The sequence below is a fragment of the Pisolithus orientalis genome (assembly GCF_024613125.1).
Source record: "Pisolithus orientalis strain OTSU chromosome Unknown F5J12scaffold_14, whole genome shotgun sequence".
Classification (NCBI taxonomy): Eukaryota; Fungi; Basidiomycota; class Agaricomycetes; order Boletales; family Pisolithaceae; genus Pisolithus; species Pisolithus orientalis.
The window spans coordinates 868728-885695 of record NW_026260795.1 but is presented as its reverse complement, the minus strand read 5'-3'; the positions used below and the strand labels follow the sequence as shown (position 1 = coordinate 885695).

Here is a 16968-nt window from a genome sequence, read left to right as displayed (position 1 = left end):
AACTCACTTAATGCGATGTGCGAAAATAACGCAGAGCGCTACGCTCCTAAGGTGGCGTATTTTCTTCTGAAGTACCGGCGCAGGTTGTGGTTGTTTGGGGTACCCAATGCGTGCTATGCAAGCTAAAATCCGCTTGTCGCTGGAATCCTGGTCAGTAAACAAACAAGCTATAGCTAACGAGAGACCCACCTTTCTTCGAAGTTGGCCAACAAGACAAGGAGGTAACGCTTTTGGTAAGCAAGGTCATCTCGCAGCGTGGATTCACGGGTAAATTTTGCCTTCAGGTAACGTATCTGGACTATGAGACCTTTGCATTCCTGCTTGTGTTGGACTTTGAGTGCCTCTAGCTTCTGCTCATCCCTGAACAATAATGAGTTAATGCTAATGGGCGCACGAAGTAGACGAAACGTACGCAGGACAAACGTGTCGCAAGAGATCTTCTCTAGCTCTCTTCGCTTTGGCCTTATGACTTTCAACTTGTTCAGTGAGGAGTCGGATTTGGGCCTGACTCTGTTTCTTCGCGCGCTCAGCCTCGGCTTCTTCTTCTTTATGTTTCTGTTGCATTTTCTGCTTTTCCGTTTTGAGCGCTTTCAGGTCGAATCCAATCGCCTCGGCGTCCTTTCTGACTCGTTTCAATTCAGCTTCCAGAGTGTCAATGGTCCGTGCGATGCTAGTCTTCTCGATAACGATGCGATTCTTTTCTTGTTCTGTGCGTTGAAGCTGATCGGTTGAATTTGCTAGGGCGCGACGTAGTTCATCGATTTCGGTAAGACAGGCATCAAGTTCCTGCCGTCGGCTGTCGTGCGAGTTTTGCGACGCAGCGTATTCAGCCCGCGCTTTGCTAGCACGCTGCTCGAGACCATCAGGGCGGGTTAAATACGGATGACTTCCCCCATACCTCAGAGACCTCGGTAAACTGACGTTGGAGATCTTTGTAGTCGCGAGCTAGGAGTGAACGCTCTTGCCGGAGTTGTTCGATGGTCTCTGCGTTCCCTCGCACCTTGGCCTCCAAAAGACACGCTTTCTGTTCCACGTTGGCATTCTCTGCGGAATTCTTCGTCAGCCATCACCAGTTGCATGACACCATCTTTCCTACCTCGAAGTTCATTTTCAAGCTCACGGTTCTCCTGTTTTGCTTTGTGCAACTGTCGCTTAACGTCTTCAATGTCCTAAATGAGGACGTGAGCTCATGAACGCGACTATCACGCTGACATCTATACCGCTTCCGTGCGTTGCAATTTACGAGCAACATCTTCCGTTTCTCGTTGAAGGCGTTGGTAATCAGTAGACATCTGCCCCAGCCGCACTCGCTCAGCCTGCAGTTCAGTCTCCAGGTCACTTATGGTCGCTTTCGCCTTTTCTACCTCCTGCAATGGAAATATGTTGAGTACCAGAAAGTTTTGAGGGCAAACACGAAAATACCTTCTGACTGTCTGCCTTAGATTTACGGCCAGCATCATTAGCTCTCTTGGACTCTTCCTTGGCATTGCGGGTTTCCACCTTCATGCGATTGGCCTCATCCTCAAGGACGGCCTTTTCGCCCAGCAGGCGGCGCTTCTCTTCCTGCCATTCTTGCTTCATTGCGTCGAGTTGTGCATAGACGCTCTGTAGGTCGACTTGGAATGCCTCACTGGAGTTTGTAACAGGTGATGACAGATTCGAAGGAAGTTCACTTTGCGATATATCTATCGAGCTAGTCTGATGGTTGGCGAGAGCACTTCAAGTAACGTAACTCATCTTACCTTTCGTTTGCATCGATTATCTTTTGCAGCTGTCCAGGGTCGGTCTTCACCAAGCATTTTTGGCATCTGAGCCTCTCCAGGCGACGGAGACGCCTCTGTTCCCTCCGTTGCAACCTGGAAACTTCCCTCTCGGAGGCGGCTAGCTGTTCACGGGCGTCCTCGAGACTTTTGGTCAGACCAATAACATCGAGTCCTGCTTCTTCGAGTTGGTTCAGCTTCTGGTCGATGCTCTCGTTGGCATGGTCAAGTCGAGTTTGCAGCCTTGCGATCTCTGCTAGAAGAGGGGAGACAGTGGGGTCAGCCGTAGTGGCGTTTAACCAGGAAAGCTATTATCTATCGTCAGTCTCGAGCCGGAACCAGCACGCGCGATCCTGGGAACTTACGTCTCGAAGTGGTGCGCCAGGAGTCTTTGGACCTTTCATTGACATCGACAAGACATGCCGGTGGATTGGTGAAATCCCGTTCATGTTAAAGACCTTGCTCGGAGTAGCCAGATCAACAGGGTTCGTTCTGAGTGCTTCTTTAACTTCGTTATGTGTAGAGCGGTTGCCGAGAGCTAGTTGATGCTCCTGTTCGCACTCCAGGGTGGTCAGTCTGCTTTTTAGCCCTGATATGACTTCCTCGTCAGCTCTCATCCTTTCTTCCGCAACTTCCAAGGCTTGTTCCAATTGTCTCGCCAGCTCTGATGTTCTTTCTGCCTCCTTCTCGAGCATATCCATGCGATCGTTGGCCAACTCGCGTTCGTTCTCCAGACGTTCTCGAACCCTCTCTGCTTCGCGATTCAATTTGGCAAGTTCTTCTACGGCCTCCACTCTCCCACTTTCAGCTTCGTCGAGTCGTTTTTCGAGGTCACTAACGATATCCGCAACTCCCTTCTCTACTTCTTGCATTCGTTCCCGCCACCGCTCCTTGTCTCTCGCCCGCTCGTTGTGCTCCTCGTCAAGGTCTTTCTGCAACTGAATCTTGTCTTGATTCAGTTTATCGAGATCCTCTTCCATCTTCTGCAAAATCGCCTCCAATTCCAGTTTCTCTTCTGCCCATCTCTCAGCACCAGTGTCTTCTCTTACATTACCCAGAGTGCCACCAGCGATTTCCGCAACTTCCTCCTCTACATCTTGCATTCGCTCCCGCCACCGTTCCTCGTCTCTGGCCCGCTCAATGCGCTCGTCGTCGAGCTCTCTCTGTAGCTGAGCTCTGTCTTGATTCAGTTTATCGATATCCTCCTCCATTGTCTGCAAGATCGCCTCCAATTCCAACTTCTCTTCTGCCCATCCCTCAGCACCGGCGTCTTCTTCTACATCACCCAAGGCGCTACCAGCACTGGCTCTCCGATCTTGCCCCGAACTCGCAATACTTAACCGTGGGCCCGACTTTACATCCTCGTATTTCCTCAACCTCTCGACCAGTGCGATGTTTTCGTCCTGTAGTCGTCGGTTGAGTGCGTGCAGGTATGTATTTAACTTCTGCGCATCGAAGCGACCGGTCTTCCCTCGTTCACCAAGACCAACGGCTGGATCATACGACGCGTTCGCCCGTACATGCGCGACGAGGTCATGAGAAGATGCCGTGGAAACGAAGGACATGCGTTCGCCCGCTGAATCATAGGGGCTGTTGGTGTTTCCACCGCCAGCGTGCGATGGAGGCTCAAGGCTCTCTGACCTGTAGACCTGCGCAAGAGGATGTGACAAACGGCCCCTGCCAGGACGGGGTGTCGCACCCGCAAACATCTTTCGAAGTGGAGCAGCAACCGTTACCTGACCGTCATCTGAGGATTCTTCACCTGCATTAAGAACGGCGAGGCGTCTGGGATGGGGAGTGGGAGCTTTCAAGCGTGGCCGAGCGGTTGAATTGATGACGGATAATAAGAAAGACCGCCGGCGTGTACGTGGGGTTATAGGGTCGGAGTCGAGTTCTACTTCTTCCTCCACGTCTAGGTCTCCAGATGTTTGAGGGATATTGAATCGAGGGCGAGGGCGGGACGCGATCGCAGGGGTCGGAGTGACAGCTGAGGTGGGAGTCGACGAAGAGATACCCGGAGTAAGAGTTAGAGGTGACTTCCCGACTTGTAGGATGTTGTTCATGGGATGATTCAAGTCAGACGACGAGGTAAATGTAGGTTCGTGATCGTCATTGGTAGTCCCCTCCGGCTCGGATGTCTGGTTGGGTTCGTGTGCATCACGGTTTTCGTTTCTGAGGTTGGACGATTCCTGATCCTCGTCACTGGAGCGCGCTTCTTCGTCCGGTGATTGGAAAATAGCATTAGACAGGGACCTAACAGCGGGAGATGCCGATGTTGACCGTGGCAACGGAATATGAATACCAGGGGTAGGTGAGGGCACTTCCCTAGGAAAATGAGCTGAGCGATTGCTTCTCGGCGTGGAGTTGGGAGGTGAAGACGCGGGTGAAGGTGTGGTTCTTGACAAGGAGGGTGTTCGTGTGCGAGTGAGTGGCTTGCGGAAAGCTACATTGCGGTACTTGTCGAAAGGGGAGGGCTGAAAGATGCCTTGTAGTAGTGTCTAGACCCAAGTGGGCAAACTCACCTTGGGCTCCGATCGCAGCGAAACGGAGTAGTCGTACTTCAGCCCCTTCTTCGGTGTGGGCTCCTCCGCTGGGAAATCGGGAGGCAGGGGAGAGCTTGACCGACTTACAGACTCTAAAGCATCGGCGAGAGACATGTCTTCACCATCGTCGGCTTCCACTGGAGGAAGATAAACCTCCGGAACGCTGTTTGCGCTCTGGGAGAGTGGTCCTTCGTCCATATCTTCGCTGTCATGTGGAAGTGAGGTGATAGCACTGACATCGAAACTTTGCTGGGGGTTTCTGATATATCCTTGGGAGGCCGATGACTTGACGGACACGGACCGTGATGCAACCGAGGTCGCAAATCGGGCGGTGCTGGAGGTACTTGACTGTAGCTTGGCTGTAGTGGCAGTTGTATGTGACGATGGAGCCACCGGTGTAGAATGAACAGGGAGAACCAGATTTTCGTCGTCTGACGATGATTGATCAGAGGTCGTTTCCGGCACCATCGAATGTTCGAACCCCGGGAGGGAGGGCAAGGAGGATGGCTCCCGTTCGTCTTGGATCCTTCGCCAAATTGTAGACGGTGTCTCAAGCAAGGCCGTCATCGTAGAATCGGATTTCCTGCATAAACCAGTGCCGGCGAAGAACAGTACTACCAAGGACTAGTTCGTCCTTTGATCCCAGGTGTTCACTTGTCGGTATCACGCGACACCAACCGCGCTATGTCTCAACCACGTGACCGCGCGTCCCCGATGCTTTTTTTTGGACAAGTCACCTTGTTTACAAGGTCACTGCATCTGGAAATTTGTCACTCATTTTTCGACATCCACAATTTTCCCATAAACAAAGTCTGATTCAAGTTGCAGTGGCATATGACGCTGCATCTGTAACATTAAACAAACAAAAATAAAACAGCTGATTGTGTGACTTTTGCAGCACTGCTCCTGTGCAACTTTTTATACTACCCCTGCATAATTTTTAACACAGCTACCTTGTACCACTTTGCACTAGCTAGGAGGGCAGATAAAATAGATAAACATAGGCAGGATGTGAACACAGTTTGTCAGCACCCTCCCCGGTCATCCTGCCCAATCCACGAGGCCGTGATGCCCCACAGGGCCCGCTCGAACGATTGACCCCCTCCCCCGCCCCTCCCGCCTGGTGGCGGGATTGCTCCTTCTGGAAATTCCCACGGCATCGCCACCTGCAAATTCATGTGACTGCACTCCGCACCACAAGTCATCACTGGCCTAGCGAATTTGGGCCCATTTCTTGGAAAAATACCCATTATTACATGGGTTATGTACAGTAGCATTGAAACGAGTCCCAAGGAATGGGCGAAGAGTGCATGTAGCCCTGACTCACTCTCTCCCCCATGCACGTGCCCTGCTTAGTCAGTAGCTGTGGGCACAGCCACCTGCAAATTTTCTGCACATTACTGCAAAAGTCATGCAATCAGCTGTTTTATTTTTGTTTGTTTAATGTTACAGATGCAGCATCATAGTGGCAGTGCATTGTTGACTTGGAATTATGTAGGCTTTGTCGGAAAATCTGTATATTAGTTTCAATGCATCACAAGTGATTGCGATGCCCACAATCAAATGTGTAATTAAAATGGCATTGCAATACTAAGGTTTTCTATGTAATTGGACTTACAATAGGCATTGCTATGGCATAGCAAGGTAATATTTGGGGGTCAATAGTACAAACATAGTGCCATCACCCCTACATTGCAATGCAATTATAATGTAATTATAATGATTGTTATGATAGCCTTGTCATGTGACAAACATCCAGACCCTGGGCACTGCCATCCTACCATAATTGGACTTGCAATGTATTGCAATGAGAGCTGAGGATTGCAATACACTTTGGACTAAGGCAACAAAAATTTTATATTATATTACCTTTTGTAATCTTATCTTATCACCTGACCACAATTCTATTCTATTCTGATTTTGATTTTGATCTATCTTATCTTTGTCTACTACATGCTATGCTATTAGTATCACCTTACATGGAAATCTTTACTAATACAACCCATCCCCAATCTAACTAGTAAGTATTACTAAGTATTTTTTATGGCTCTGATCAGGATTTGAACCCAAGGACTTGGTGTTAGTTAGTCTAGTGCCAACTAGTAGTGAGACTTACTTTAGCATGTGTTACCATTAGTCCATGCAACCAATCTTTCTACACAAGTGTCAACACCTCTTAAGGAGCTTTTCAAGACTTAGACAAAATTTTCAAAATTGCATACAAGTAGTATTACAGTACACATGCCTGCAACTAACAGTAATGACAATTAGTAGCTACTTTGCCCATCTACCTCTACCATAATGTCCACTAGACTTATTCCATGCTGTAGTACCAGTACTGGATTCCACATTATTGCTATTGGTGGTGACTGAGTCAGTGGTGTTGCCCATGCCAGGAGTGGGTGTGGATGTTGCATTGATGTGAATGTTCACATCAGCAATTGAGACTGAATCCAGAGTGGACAGACCAGAGCTACTTTTGTGAACATTGGAATCAGCAGCAGCTACCTCATCTGTATCATTGTCTGACAATGCAGTGGCATCCATTGCTGCCATGGCAGCATTGATCTCCACAGACAGGTCCTCCATCACACTGGTCTTGGACTTGGTAGCCCCATTAGGATTCCCAAACATGAAGTGATTCATCTCTGTGACAACATTCTGGATGTGACAACCCGTCCACTTGGTGATAAGCACTTGTTTGTATGTGCAGAACACTTGATAGTAGTTGATTTTTGAGATTTGTCTGCAGCCATTCCCAGGGAACTCTTTGTTGGGTGAAAGTAGAAACATACACTATAATGATGGGGATTGAATCAGTGACATGTGGTGCTGTATCAATGCAAGCAATCTACTTACCACTGTGGCTGCCCATGCAATAGACCCTGGTGTCACTGCAGTGGCCTTCCATTTCTGCCCATTTGTCCTTGGCCCACCACAATGAACAAAGCCTTCTGTGAGGGACATCTTGCCCCACAGCACTCCCTTCAAAATCTTTTCCTCATCAGTGCAAACTTAGAACAGTAGTAGTTTTGAACACACCAGAGCAAGCAGCTTCCAGTTCATGAATGGTTTGTGCACATCAACTTTCATGTCCTTGAACAGAAAAGGGAACCAGATGGTGAAGTGTTGGTTAGGAGTGCCCACATCATTAACACCAAGCATCTTGATGATTTCAGGAACTTCGAGATGAGATGCAACTGGCAGGAAGTGGTTCTTTGGTAGCCCAAAGATTTCATGGGCATTGTCATGTAGTTTATAGAGAATGTCAGAACAACCATTTTGCATCACCTGCATGAACTAGGATCTTGTCAGTACAGAAGAACCAAGCAACAAATGTGAACAGATGATGTCAAGAAAGAAGTGTGTATGTCTCAATCTACATAGATGTTCTGGGAGAATTGAGTCAAGCTCTGCAACAAGACTGTGTTCCTCTGCTGCAGTGCTGGCATAATGCTCAGCTGTTGCAAATATGGGAGCAGGGGACATAGACAACTCAGACATTGCATTAGTTAGTGGTGTTTGTGGCAAGAACATCTCCATCATGACAGCATACTTCTTCCCAAGCATCTTGATCTCACTATCATATGCAATAACATTGGTGGGAATGTCTTTCATAGACTGGCATGTTTTGTTTGCCTTGAGGATGGTATTCTTCTCCAGTAGCTCTTGATTGTGGGATTTCTCTACATTGAGTTGCAGTTGGATGGCCTTCAATGCCTGTGAAGCAGTCAGTAAGAGCAGGAATTTGCATAGGCACAGGTATGAGCCTCTACAAGACCACCACTGCTGTCTCTTGACCCAGCTGATGCACTCATGGTCCATTGGTTACCTTCACCAGTGTTGGCTTCATCTAAGTCAGTGAGTGCAGACAGAGAGTGCCCACTGAGATTCATAATGGATGCACTCAGAACATGTAGACAGAGCATAAGGGGACTGGGCAGTGGGGTCATCAATCAGTTTCTTGATGACCTTTTGAATGTGGGAGTGGTGTGTATGCTACTGACCCTGACCAAAAAAATAGTGCACTGTGATGCAGCCATGATGCCTCTTACCAAAGGGCTGGTGTGTAATATCAGGTCAGATGAACCTCATGGCAAGGGAAAGTCACTGTAGATCCATGGCTATGCCATCCTTACTGGGGAAAGACATATCGAATTTGGCAGAGGATTGCAGGGGCTAGGAACAGATGGGACATAAAATAGTAGGCTGCTGCAGAATTGGGGCACAGGGAAGCGGCATGATGGAGGCCACTAGTGAGTGCAGGATGGCGATGCAAATGATGGTGCATGTGGAGTCAATGAGGTACTGCTTAAACTGGTTAGAACCCAGGGTTAGCATGATGACCTAGATAACTTAGCTTGCTGGTCATGGATCAATTTGATTTCCTGGTTTAACACCTTCTTGGGATCATACCCACAGAACAATTCAGGGAATCTACATTTTGAGTTCAACAATAGATCACAGGGAAAGGAGAGATATGCACCAATTAGACAGACACTGGTGTGACTGAGAATCTCCTTCTCATACTGGCTTCTAACATCCTTGTCGTCCACAGGCTCTCCTGTCTTGGCATCTACCCAACCAACATGTAGAGTACCATCTTTGAGGTGGCTGTCAAAGTGCTTAATAGAGCCCATGATCCATGCCATGTTGATGCAACCTTCAATAGTGAATTCTCCATGAGCTTCCATCTCCCACTGAGTCTGTGAACTACACCATGGGCCAACTTTGGCAAACCCAGTTATGATGATGACTTTTTCCAAGTTGATGATACCATGTGATTTGCTGAGTTCCTTGAAGGCAGAAGCAGGTTCAAGAGTAGGGAGATTGAACTTGAAGTTAGCATGAGGTATGACATTGACATTCTGGAGTGCATGTTCTGCAAACTGAAGATGTTGAATGCCATCTTTTTCATGGAGAAGGTATGCACACCTGTAAGCTTTGACTTCTCAAGCAACTATATTGGTGGCATCCATCAAACCCATACTGTGGGTCCATCTAAGATGGTAGTTAGTTGTAGGTGCCAAGCTGGGTTTAACAAGTTATGCACCCTAATCACAGCACCAGCCAGGCATAGATATTCACCCAGCTTTTGGAGTTCCAGCAGTTGAACAAGGTTTCAAGCAAGATCTTGGACTCTGAGTACAGGTCATCATTGCCAAAGAGACCATGGTTTAGTGACAATGGCAAAATAACCTGGGTAGGCTGAGTAACGAGCTGACTGGACACTTTTTTGGTCTTGATGGCACCCAAGATCTGCAGCAAGTTGATGAGCATAATAATATGGTGAGCAAGCTCCAATTTGTTGTCCAAGCCATCAATCTCATGCCCATTCTCTGGAACAGTGGCAAATGGAAGGATGTAGTTGAGATCCATGCCAAGAGTAGCATAGATATAGTTGATGAAGTGCCTTGACATCCTGCTTGGACCCCTGATTGAAGGGCACATACAGTGAGTGCTGAACCCCAGGCACCAAACCTTCAGTAAATGTCTTGGTAATACTCCACAGTGCAGCAACTGTAGCAGGAAGTGGTGATAACAACATGGGCACTGCCAGAAATGAGGCCCTTTAAGATCTCAACACCAATGGAACCTTTTCTGACACCAGTGAGGAGAGTGTTCTTGTCCTTGAAAGTTGTTCCAGGCATGGCAATTTCATGAAGAATGGCATCTTGTTGGCAGATATGGATGTGATTATAGAGACCTGAGGTCAAAGAAACTGAGAGGAAGAACAATGGTCGCAATGACATTGATGGGGCTGGTCAGGGCCCCTCCTCAGGCAAATGGACAACACCTTCCTACAGAGCCTTGATATGGCTCTTCCAGTCCTGGCTGATTCTGGGTTATGAGTTGATGACTGTCCAGAGTTTGAGGACATCTTATCAAACCTTTTGAATGTTCATGGTAGAGATCATGTCACTGCTGGTCATTTCTTCCACATATGCTTCCATTCTGCAAACATTCACATGAACAACCTCAGGAGTAGTGCATACTTGCAAATCTCTGTGGTTCAAAGATGAAAAGATATTATTAGTGGTAAGGTAATAAATGAACCAAAGCAAGGAGGTGACTATGGTCAAGGGAAAATAACCTTGTATGCCTGTATGGATCTATGAAGTAACTGAAAATGTTGTTATTTCATGGGCTAGACAGCTTGTTGAATCCTCAATACACTGACTGATCAGAAGGGGGACTTGTCAGTTTCAAATGAAAGGGTTTCAGAAGGACAATGTACTGAATAGACCTGTTTCAGAGGTGCCCTGCCACTTTGTGCATCATTTGCACATGAAGGAACATGTCAGTGTTGAATTGTGTCAACAACGAGATACTTCGCCCATGGTCTTGTATGATCTGGATATAGAAGGGTGCACATGAATGATCGAGTGGACTGAAATAATTTCAGATGATCTGCATGGTTGCACACATACCCTCCAGAAGTTGAGGTGGCTGTCCTTCCAGATGCCATTGCCCAATCAGCCAGGCATCATATGGCTGTAGCAAGGCCAAAGGGAAGGTTTCTTCACTGACAACACAATTGAACAAAAGTACGAGTCACCCAAATATGTCTTTCTCCTGAGTCTTGACAAGCACACAGTCATAACAAGGACATCCATGGAAGTTAGGATGGCAATGTAGATAATCCATGTACTGACACCAGTCAATGGTGGACCTGAAGTTCACTTTGACAAAGTGATATTCCATGATCTTTGGTGAATATTAGAGATACCAGAAACTGAACAAAAATGACATTTCATCTTACCTTGTCATTCCTTTGGAATTGAATGGGCTTCCTGCTGAGAAGTGGCCACCCTATAATGTTGAAGTGTTTGTTGAGGAACTCACTGAGCTTTCCACAGAATTGATTGAATGCATTGTCAGTAACACTCTTCTTCTCGATGTCCTCAAACATTAATGGTTCTTTCACTTTGCTACCAAACTTGACATGGAAAAACTCCTCCTCAGGTTTGTCAGTAACAGCTTTGAGGTTATCCAGATTTGTCAGTTTTCCAGTCAACCTGTAAGCATCATATTCTGTAATCCTGCCATGAATATGTTCAAGAACCAGTCTGAGATGATTGACATTGAGAATCTACAGAAGTTTAGGCACACTGAATACTAACAAACAATTTAGGACATACTTGCTGAGCAATGTCCTTGAAGTTTGTTTGTTTTTGATAAGCTTCCTTCAAGGGGCCATGCATTTTCTCATTTGGCTTCATGTTGAAATTGTGGGTGACACCCTTGGCTTCAATGTCATCAAACATGTGCATATGGGTATGGTTCTTTGGAAAGTTCCAGTTTTTCCCTGTATGTTGTGTCTTCTCTGCATATTTCTGGTCTGGAAGCAGTGAGGGAGAGCTACAACATTGAAAGCGGAGCTGACCTGAATCAATGAATTGAAAGTAGCAAGTGCCTCCTGCCCAGCAGCAAGTGTGTGTGTCATATGTAATTTGAGTGCAGTATACATATCAAACTCAATGTAAGCACGCAGACAGCATAACAGGAGGTAACCATCTTTTTCCATCTCATGGGGGAAGATGTCATGACAGGCAAATACAATTATCTGTTCAGGAAATGTCAGTGAAATCAGAGCTTGGTAAGACACTTACAATACCTTGGATAGGTCCTCAAACTTTTGACCATCTGTGTATGAAACTGAAAGCGCTTCCTTGAAATGATTGAGACTGCACCAATGAGGCATTGCATTGAGACTAGTAAATTATCAGCATGACTACTTCATGCAACAAGATAGATGCACTTCTGTTCAACTTTTCCCCTTGTCTGATGACCCATTGTCTTGAGAATCCTTGAAAGTTCTCCCCACAAATGTCACCAAATTTTCCTGCACAGTTGGCATGGAGTCTATCCCAACACAATGCTCAATAAAGGTCCATGTTCCCAACCTCCCAGAAGGCACTCTAGAGGCAATTAGAGCTAGAGTGAAGGTAACAGCATGAGCCACTTACATCTACATCATGTAGTCCCTGTTTCACCAGAATTTATTCCTTGCCATCTGCTTGGGTCTGTGAGCATGCTTCCTGTAATGTCTTGAAAATGTTCTTGCTGGTATGACGTTCACAGTCCTCAGGGAATTTTGATATCTTGTTGTGATGGATAAGTCAAATGGGGCAAGAGTGATTTGACATCACACCATGTATGGGTGCCATGACCACTCTGAGTGACAAAGATTGTCAGCCTGCATTTGTGATATTTTGGGCAGCATATACACTTACTGCTCTTCATAATCAGCTGAAAGAATTAGTATGGTAGGAAAAAGTTGGCATGTGATGCCATCCCAACACCTTACCCAATAGCCAGTTTTCAAGTACTCTGATATTGTATCTAGTATCTTCTTGAATGATTCATGCCAAACACAATTCTTGAAGTTGGCAAATGATTTCTTTCCAGAGTACTTCTTGTCTTCCTTCACCTATTAGAAGCACAATACAGAAAATCAGCCAGTGTACTCAATGCTATCAATGAAGGAACTTACAATCAGTAACCACCCAACTACATGGCCACCACCTAAACCTTCACCATTATGGATCCAAGTAGGTAGATTCACAATCCATGCAACAACTGGATACCCTTTTTGTTGACCAAATGACAACAACTTGGCTTTATCAGCATATAAAACAAATGCTAGAACTTTGCCATCCAAAGGTAGATTACTCTGAAAAAAAATTGTCAAAGTTGCATGCAAAGACTACTAATGACATACTTGTACATCCCAAAATTTGTTAGCTGTCCATGGCTCATTGATGAAATGAACAGATGAAGTGCCATTGAACTTGGATAGGTGCTGAGCATCAAATACAAAATATGGGCCCACACCTGAATCCTTCAAGAGATTGCAGGCCCAATCCCACAATGAATGATAATACATCTTAAATTCCATCATCTCACCTCCAAATGGTGCACTTATTATCATCATCTGAAACTGGGCTAGGATGTAATTAGGGTTGACAATGACAATGAATAGATGCCACTTACTGCTGTCATGCAGTGCAAAGCAGCCCACTGAGTGCTCTCAAGATCATTGTAATTATTCAGAGTCCAGTCCTCAGTGTGAGAATGTTTCAAAAGCTTGAGGATACAATTCACTTGCTCCTTGTTGAGAGCAGCATCATGGATAAATTCTGAGAGGTCAAAGTCGAGATGGGTTCAGAACAGGTACCATGGAGCAGTGCGTGGATCCAGTTTGTATGTCTTGGGTGCATGACCTCAGGTGAACTCAGTGAATGGCACTTTCACAGTTGGCTTTCCAGCATTTGGGAGGTATTTGACTCAGATATCATCAATGATGTTGATATCAACCTCAGGTTCAGCAACTGCATAACATATTGGCATGGAAAATATGTGATCACATATCGACATGCACCATTCAGTTCATCATTTGCACCCATGTCAGCTCTGGCAGGTGGCTCGAGATCCATAACCATGGGCCAGAATGTGGCAGGCTCTGCTAACAATTGTGAGAGTCCAATTTGGAGAGTAGCAGGAAACTTACCTGGTGCTGGCTCTGCATGCATCTCAACAGTGGGCCCTGTCACTGATCCACCAGTAAGAATGCCTGTTCAAATCAACCCAGTGGTAAATCAGAAATAAAATCAACTGGTAAAATTCCTATGTACCTTCTTGACAAAGCAAGTCAAAGTGAGCATGATCTTCATTCATTTTGCAAGCCTGCCTGATGCACAATTTGTGATGAGGTCCTGTTCCAGTTGGCTTGAATGTTTTCCCACATGATTTGCAGGCAGTAGTGTGCTTTTCTGGAGGCATACTACTGGTCGACAAAGGGAATGCATCCTGTGAGAGTAAAGACAGTAAATACAATAAAGAAAAATGAGTGGACAGTGAAGCAAGATGCAGACAATAGCAATTGCTGTTGCAAAGGGCATTGCGATGGCATTGCCAGCATATTGCAACTCCACACTCTCACATGCAATCTATCATGAACTGATTATCAACATGTAAAAATCTGACATCATTGCAATGGACCAAATAATTTTCTGACATTAGCCTGTCCAAGCTTGATGCCAATGCACTACTGTGCTGCATACTTGTGAATGAGGATGGGGAGATGCTGCAGAGACAGAGGAGTTGACAATGGAGCAATGGGTGGTATATGATCTTTAGACATCAAAATCTTGCATATAAATTATGGGGATCTATGTTGCATCTGTAGACAAGGTGCTTGCTATCCCCAATGGCCCTATCTTCTAGTGAATTTATTATGAGTCTGGTTCTACATAATAGTGTGGCTCAAAGTTGCCAGCAGTTTGGCTGTGGAGTCAGGTGTTTGACAGGTGTTTGATGTGAGTTTTTGGCCAAGAATGGCAGAATTCAAACTCTGACCACTCTCTGTTTCACTCTCATCACTTGTTGTCAACAGCCTGTTGCCCATGGAGTCTGATTCCTCTGGTCTCCTCCCAGCAGTGCAACCCTTCATATTGACAACAAAAGTGGTGGTGCCTCAAGTTCTCTGGGAGAAATCCTATGCTGCACAGACCAATTTCCTTATTGATTGGTGCAGGACCAATGAAACAGAATGAAAGAAGCTCTTTTTGGACTCCGCACAAGATGCATGCTTGAGAGGAAGGTAGGAAATAAGCAGAAAATGCAACATGGGAGGGGTGCCATCTATGTTGAGATCATGAAGGCAATCTTTTCAGTGTCACAAACCAAATGTGGACATGGTTACAACTGACTCTGCCTAACTTGTTGATGAGTTGTGCACAGTGCCATGAATGGAGATGAAGACTACAGCCCTCAGGTGTAGAAGGACTGCTGGATGTTAGCAGTCATCCTCTGCACAAGAATGAGTGATCAGTGCTAGAGAGAGAAAAGAGGAAGTGAGTTAAGCACCCATCAAAAGTTTTTAGTGCCTGATGTGAGTTAAAGTGTGGTTCAGTGGTGTAAACCAACCAAAAAGCAATGAAAGCAAGTGGTGGTGCACCTATGCAGTACCTAGATGGCAGAAGGTCTTATTCAGGTGGGTTTTTGTGAGTTCCAACACTCAAAGATGAGTGCTGAAGGTTGGGGGTGCTCCTGATGAAGAGGGAGAAGGAAAGTGAGAGGAAGTGATGGGGTAGACTGCTGTCAGCCTACAGAAGGATGGAGGACAACTTAATTTGATGTTATAGGTTATTCTGAGCCCAGGAAGGGCTGGATGCAAAGATAATTGATGGTAGGCATCAATAGGCAAAGTAGATGATAGTTAGACTCTTAATAAAGCCTCAACTAATGAGGCTGATGAAATGTGAGCAAGAGGGGCTCTCTGATGTCTTCTTATTGTCAGCTATCTAAGTACAGTGATTTATATACAGTACAGGGATGTTGCCTATGGAAAACAAGGTGCAAATGCTTGGTAAGTGATTGGTAACTGATAAGTAAGGAATGTAAGTGGTGGGTAATTGACTTAAAAAGCATTGGTGAGCATTGGTAGGGATAAATAAGCCAAAAAGCAAAGAATCTGTAAGCAAAGTCAAAAGATTGGTAAGTATTGGCAATAGGTGAGTCAAGGACAGTCAGAATTTCAAAGTATGAGTCAAGCATTGTCAGAAACTGAGTAAGGATGCTGAAATCACATTAGGGGGAGGCTGTGCATGTCACATCTCAATGGAATCACTTCTAGGCCAAGGTGGGATGACAGAGAGGCAGTGCTGATCTGATGTCAATATAGGACATCCAAAAGGGGATAGCAGGTGTCAGGTGTCAAAGGGGGTCAAGCTTTGGGGGTCTGTATGCTTCTTGGACTGGAGAGACTGAAACAGCCACATAAGAACTTTCTAACCAAATGACAGACCTGAGGCAACCAAAGAACATCCTTCTGGAGGTCATACTGACAAAAAGAATGCACTGTCCAAGCTGGATGGGCTGAGACAGGGCAGTTGAGGATGAGATGTACCAGGATGCTTCAGTGTTAAGTACAGGTTCACCCTCAGGTGACCAGGTGACAATGGCTAAGTCTGGCTGACCAAAGTCAAAGCCAGGAGACAGGGGCTAAGTCCAGGTGGGCTGGAAGTAAGGCTAGAGGTCAGGGGTTAAGTATGGAGGACCAGACTTAAGGCCAGGAGTGCAGGAATAAGGCTGGTAGCATGGGAAACCAACTGGTCTTGGAGTGCACACAGGGGGAAGCTGGTCTGGGGTTGGATCTACCTCCCTTGGTCTCAGCTTATGTGCTGTACCCTTATGCAAGCCAGGGAGAGGTCTGGGACAGGGGCTGGGGATAGCTTAAGGCTCGGCCTTAGCTATAGAGTAGACTTGAGGGGTAATATGGAGTTGAGGGTGATACTAAATTGATATTCTGACTGAGGGTGCTATGAAGTATGTACAGGGGTTAAATACATGAGGCCAGTCCAGGGTAACAAGCATAGAGCCAGACTTGTTGATAAGCTATTAGAAAGATGATTAGCAAGAGGACAGCCACAGAGGCTGTGCTGAGACTAATAGTCAAAGTCCAGGTGACTGGCATAACCAGGATTGGACAGAGGTTTGTACAGTAAGCAAGATCAGCAAAGGGGACTGGACTAAATATAGTACAAACAAAGGAAAACAGACCAGAGTTATGTCTGGGTGACCCAGACATGGACCTGGGAGGACCAGGGTGGAGCAGCACAAGGCTGGGAGGCCAGAGTGGACTGTAGATAGGGGTAAAA

At 46.1% G+C, this 16968-nt stretch overlaps 3 protein-coding genes across 3 annotated transcripts; all 3 read right to left on the bottom strand.

Annotated features, from left to right (window-relative positions):
• Positions 1 to 3: 3 nt before the first annotated feature.
• F5J12DRAFT_892894 (uncharacterized protein) lies at positions 4 to 4870 on the bottom strand (the record flags this gene model as incomplete). Its single annotated transcript, XM_051747609.1, has 10 exons — positions 4 to 139; positions 190 to 360; positions 413 to 849; positions 899 to 1044; positions 1097 to 1169; positions 1221 to 1367; positions 1423 to 1693; positions 1743 to 2068; positions 2126 to 4234; positions 4283 to 4870. The coding sequence occupies 10 exons, from the start codon at positions 4868 to 4870 to the stop codon at positions 4 to 6; spliced, it is 4404 nt and encodes a 1467-aa protein (XP_051600079.1).
• Positions 4871 to 6814: 1944 nt separating this feature from the next.
• On the bottom strand, positions 6815 to 7603 carry F5J12DRAFT_689602 (uncharacterized protein; the record flags this gene model as incomplete). The annotated part of the gene is made up of 3 exons (XM_051740365.1): positions 6815 to 7099; positions 7163 to 7297; positions 7346 to 7603. Coding segments are annotated over 3 exons (678 nt in total), but the record flags the coding sequence as incomplete, so codon positions are not given.
• Positions 7604 to 13016: 5413 nt separating this feature from the next.
• On the bottom strand, positions 13017 to 13465 carry F5J12DRAFT_720979 (uncharacterized protein; the record flags this gene model as incomplete). The annotated part of the gene is made up of 2 exons (XM_051741275.1): positions 13017 to 13247; positions 13301 to 13465. Coding segments are annotated over 2 exons (396 nt in total), but the record flags the coding sequence as incomplete, so codon positions are not given.
• Between the last annotated feature and the right edge of the window lie 3503 nt (positions 13466 to 16968).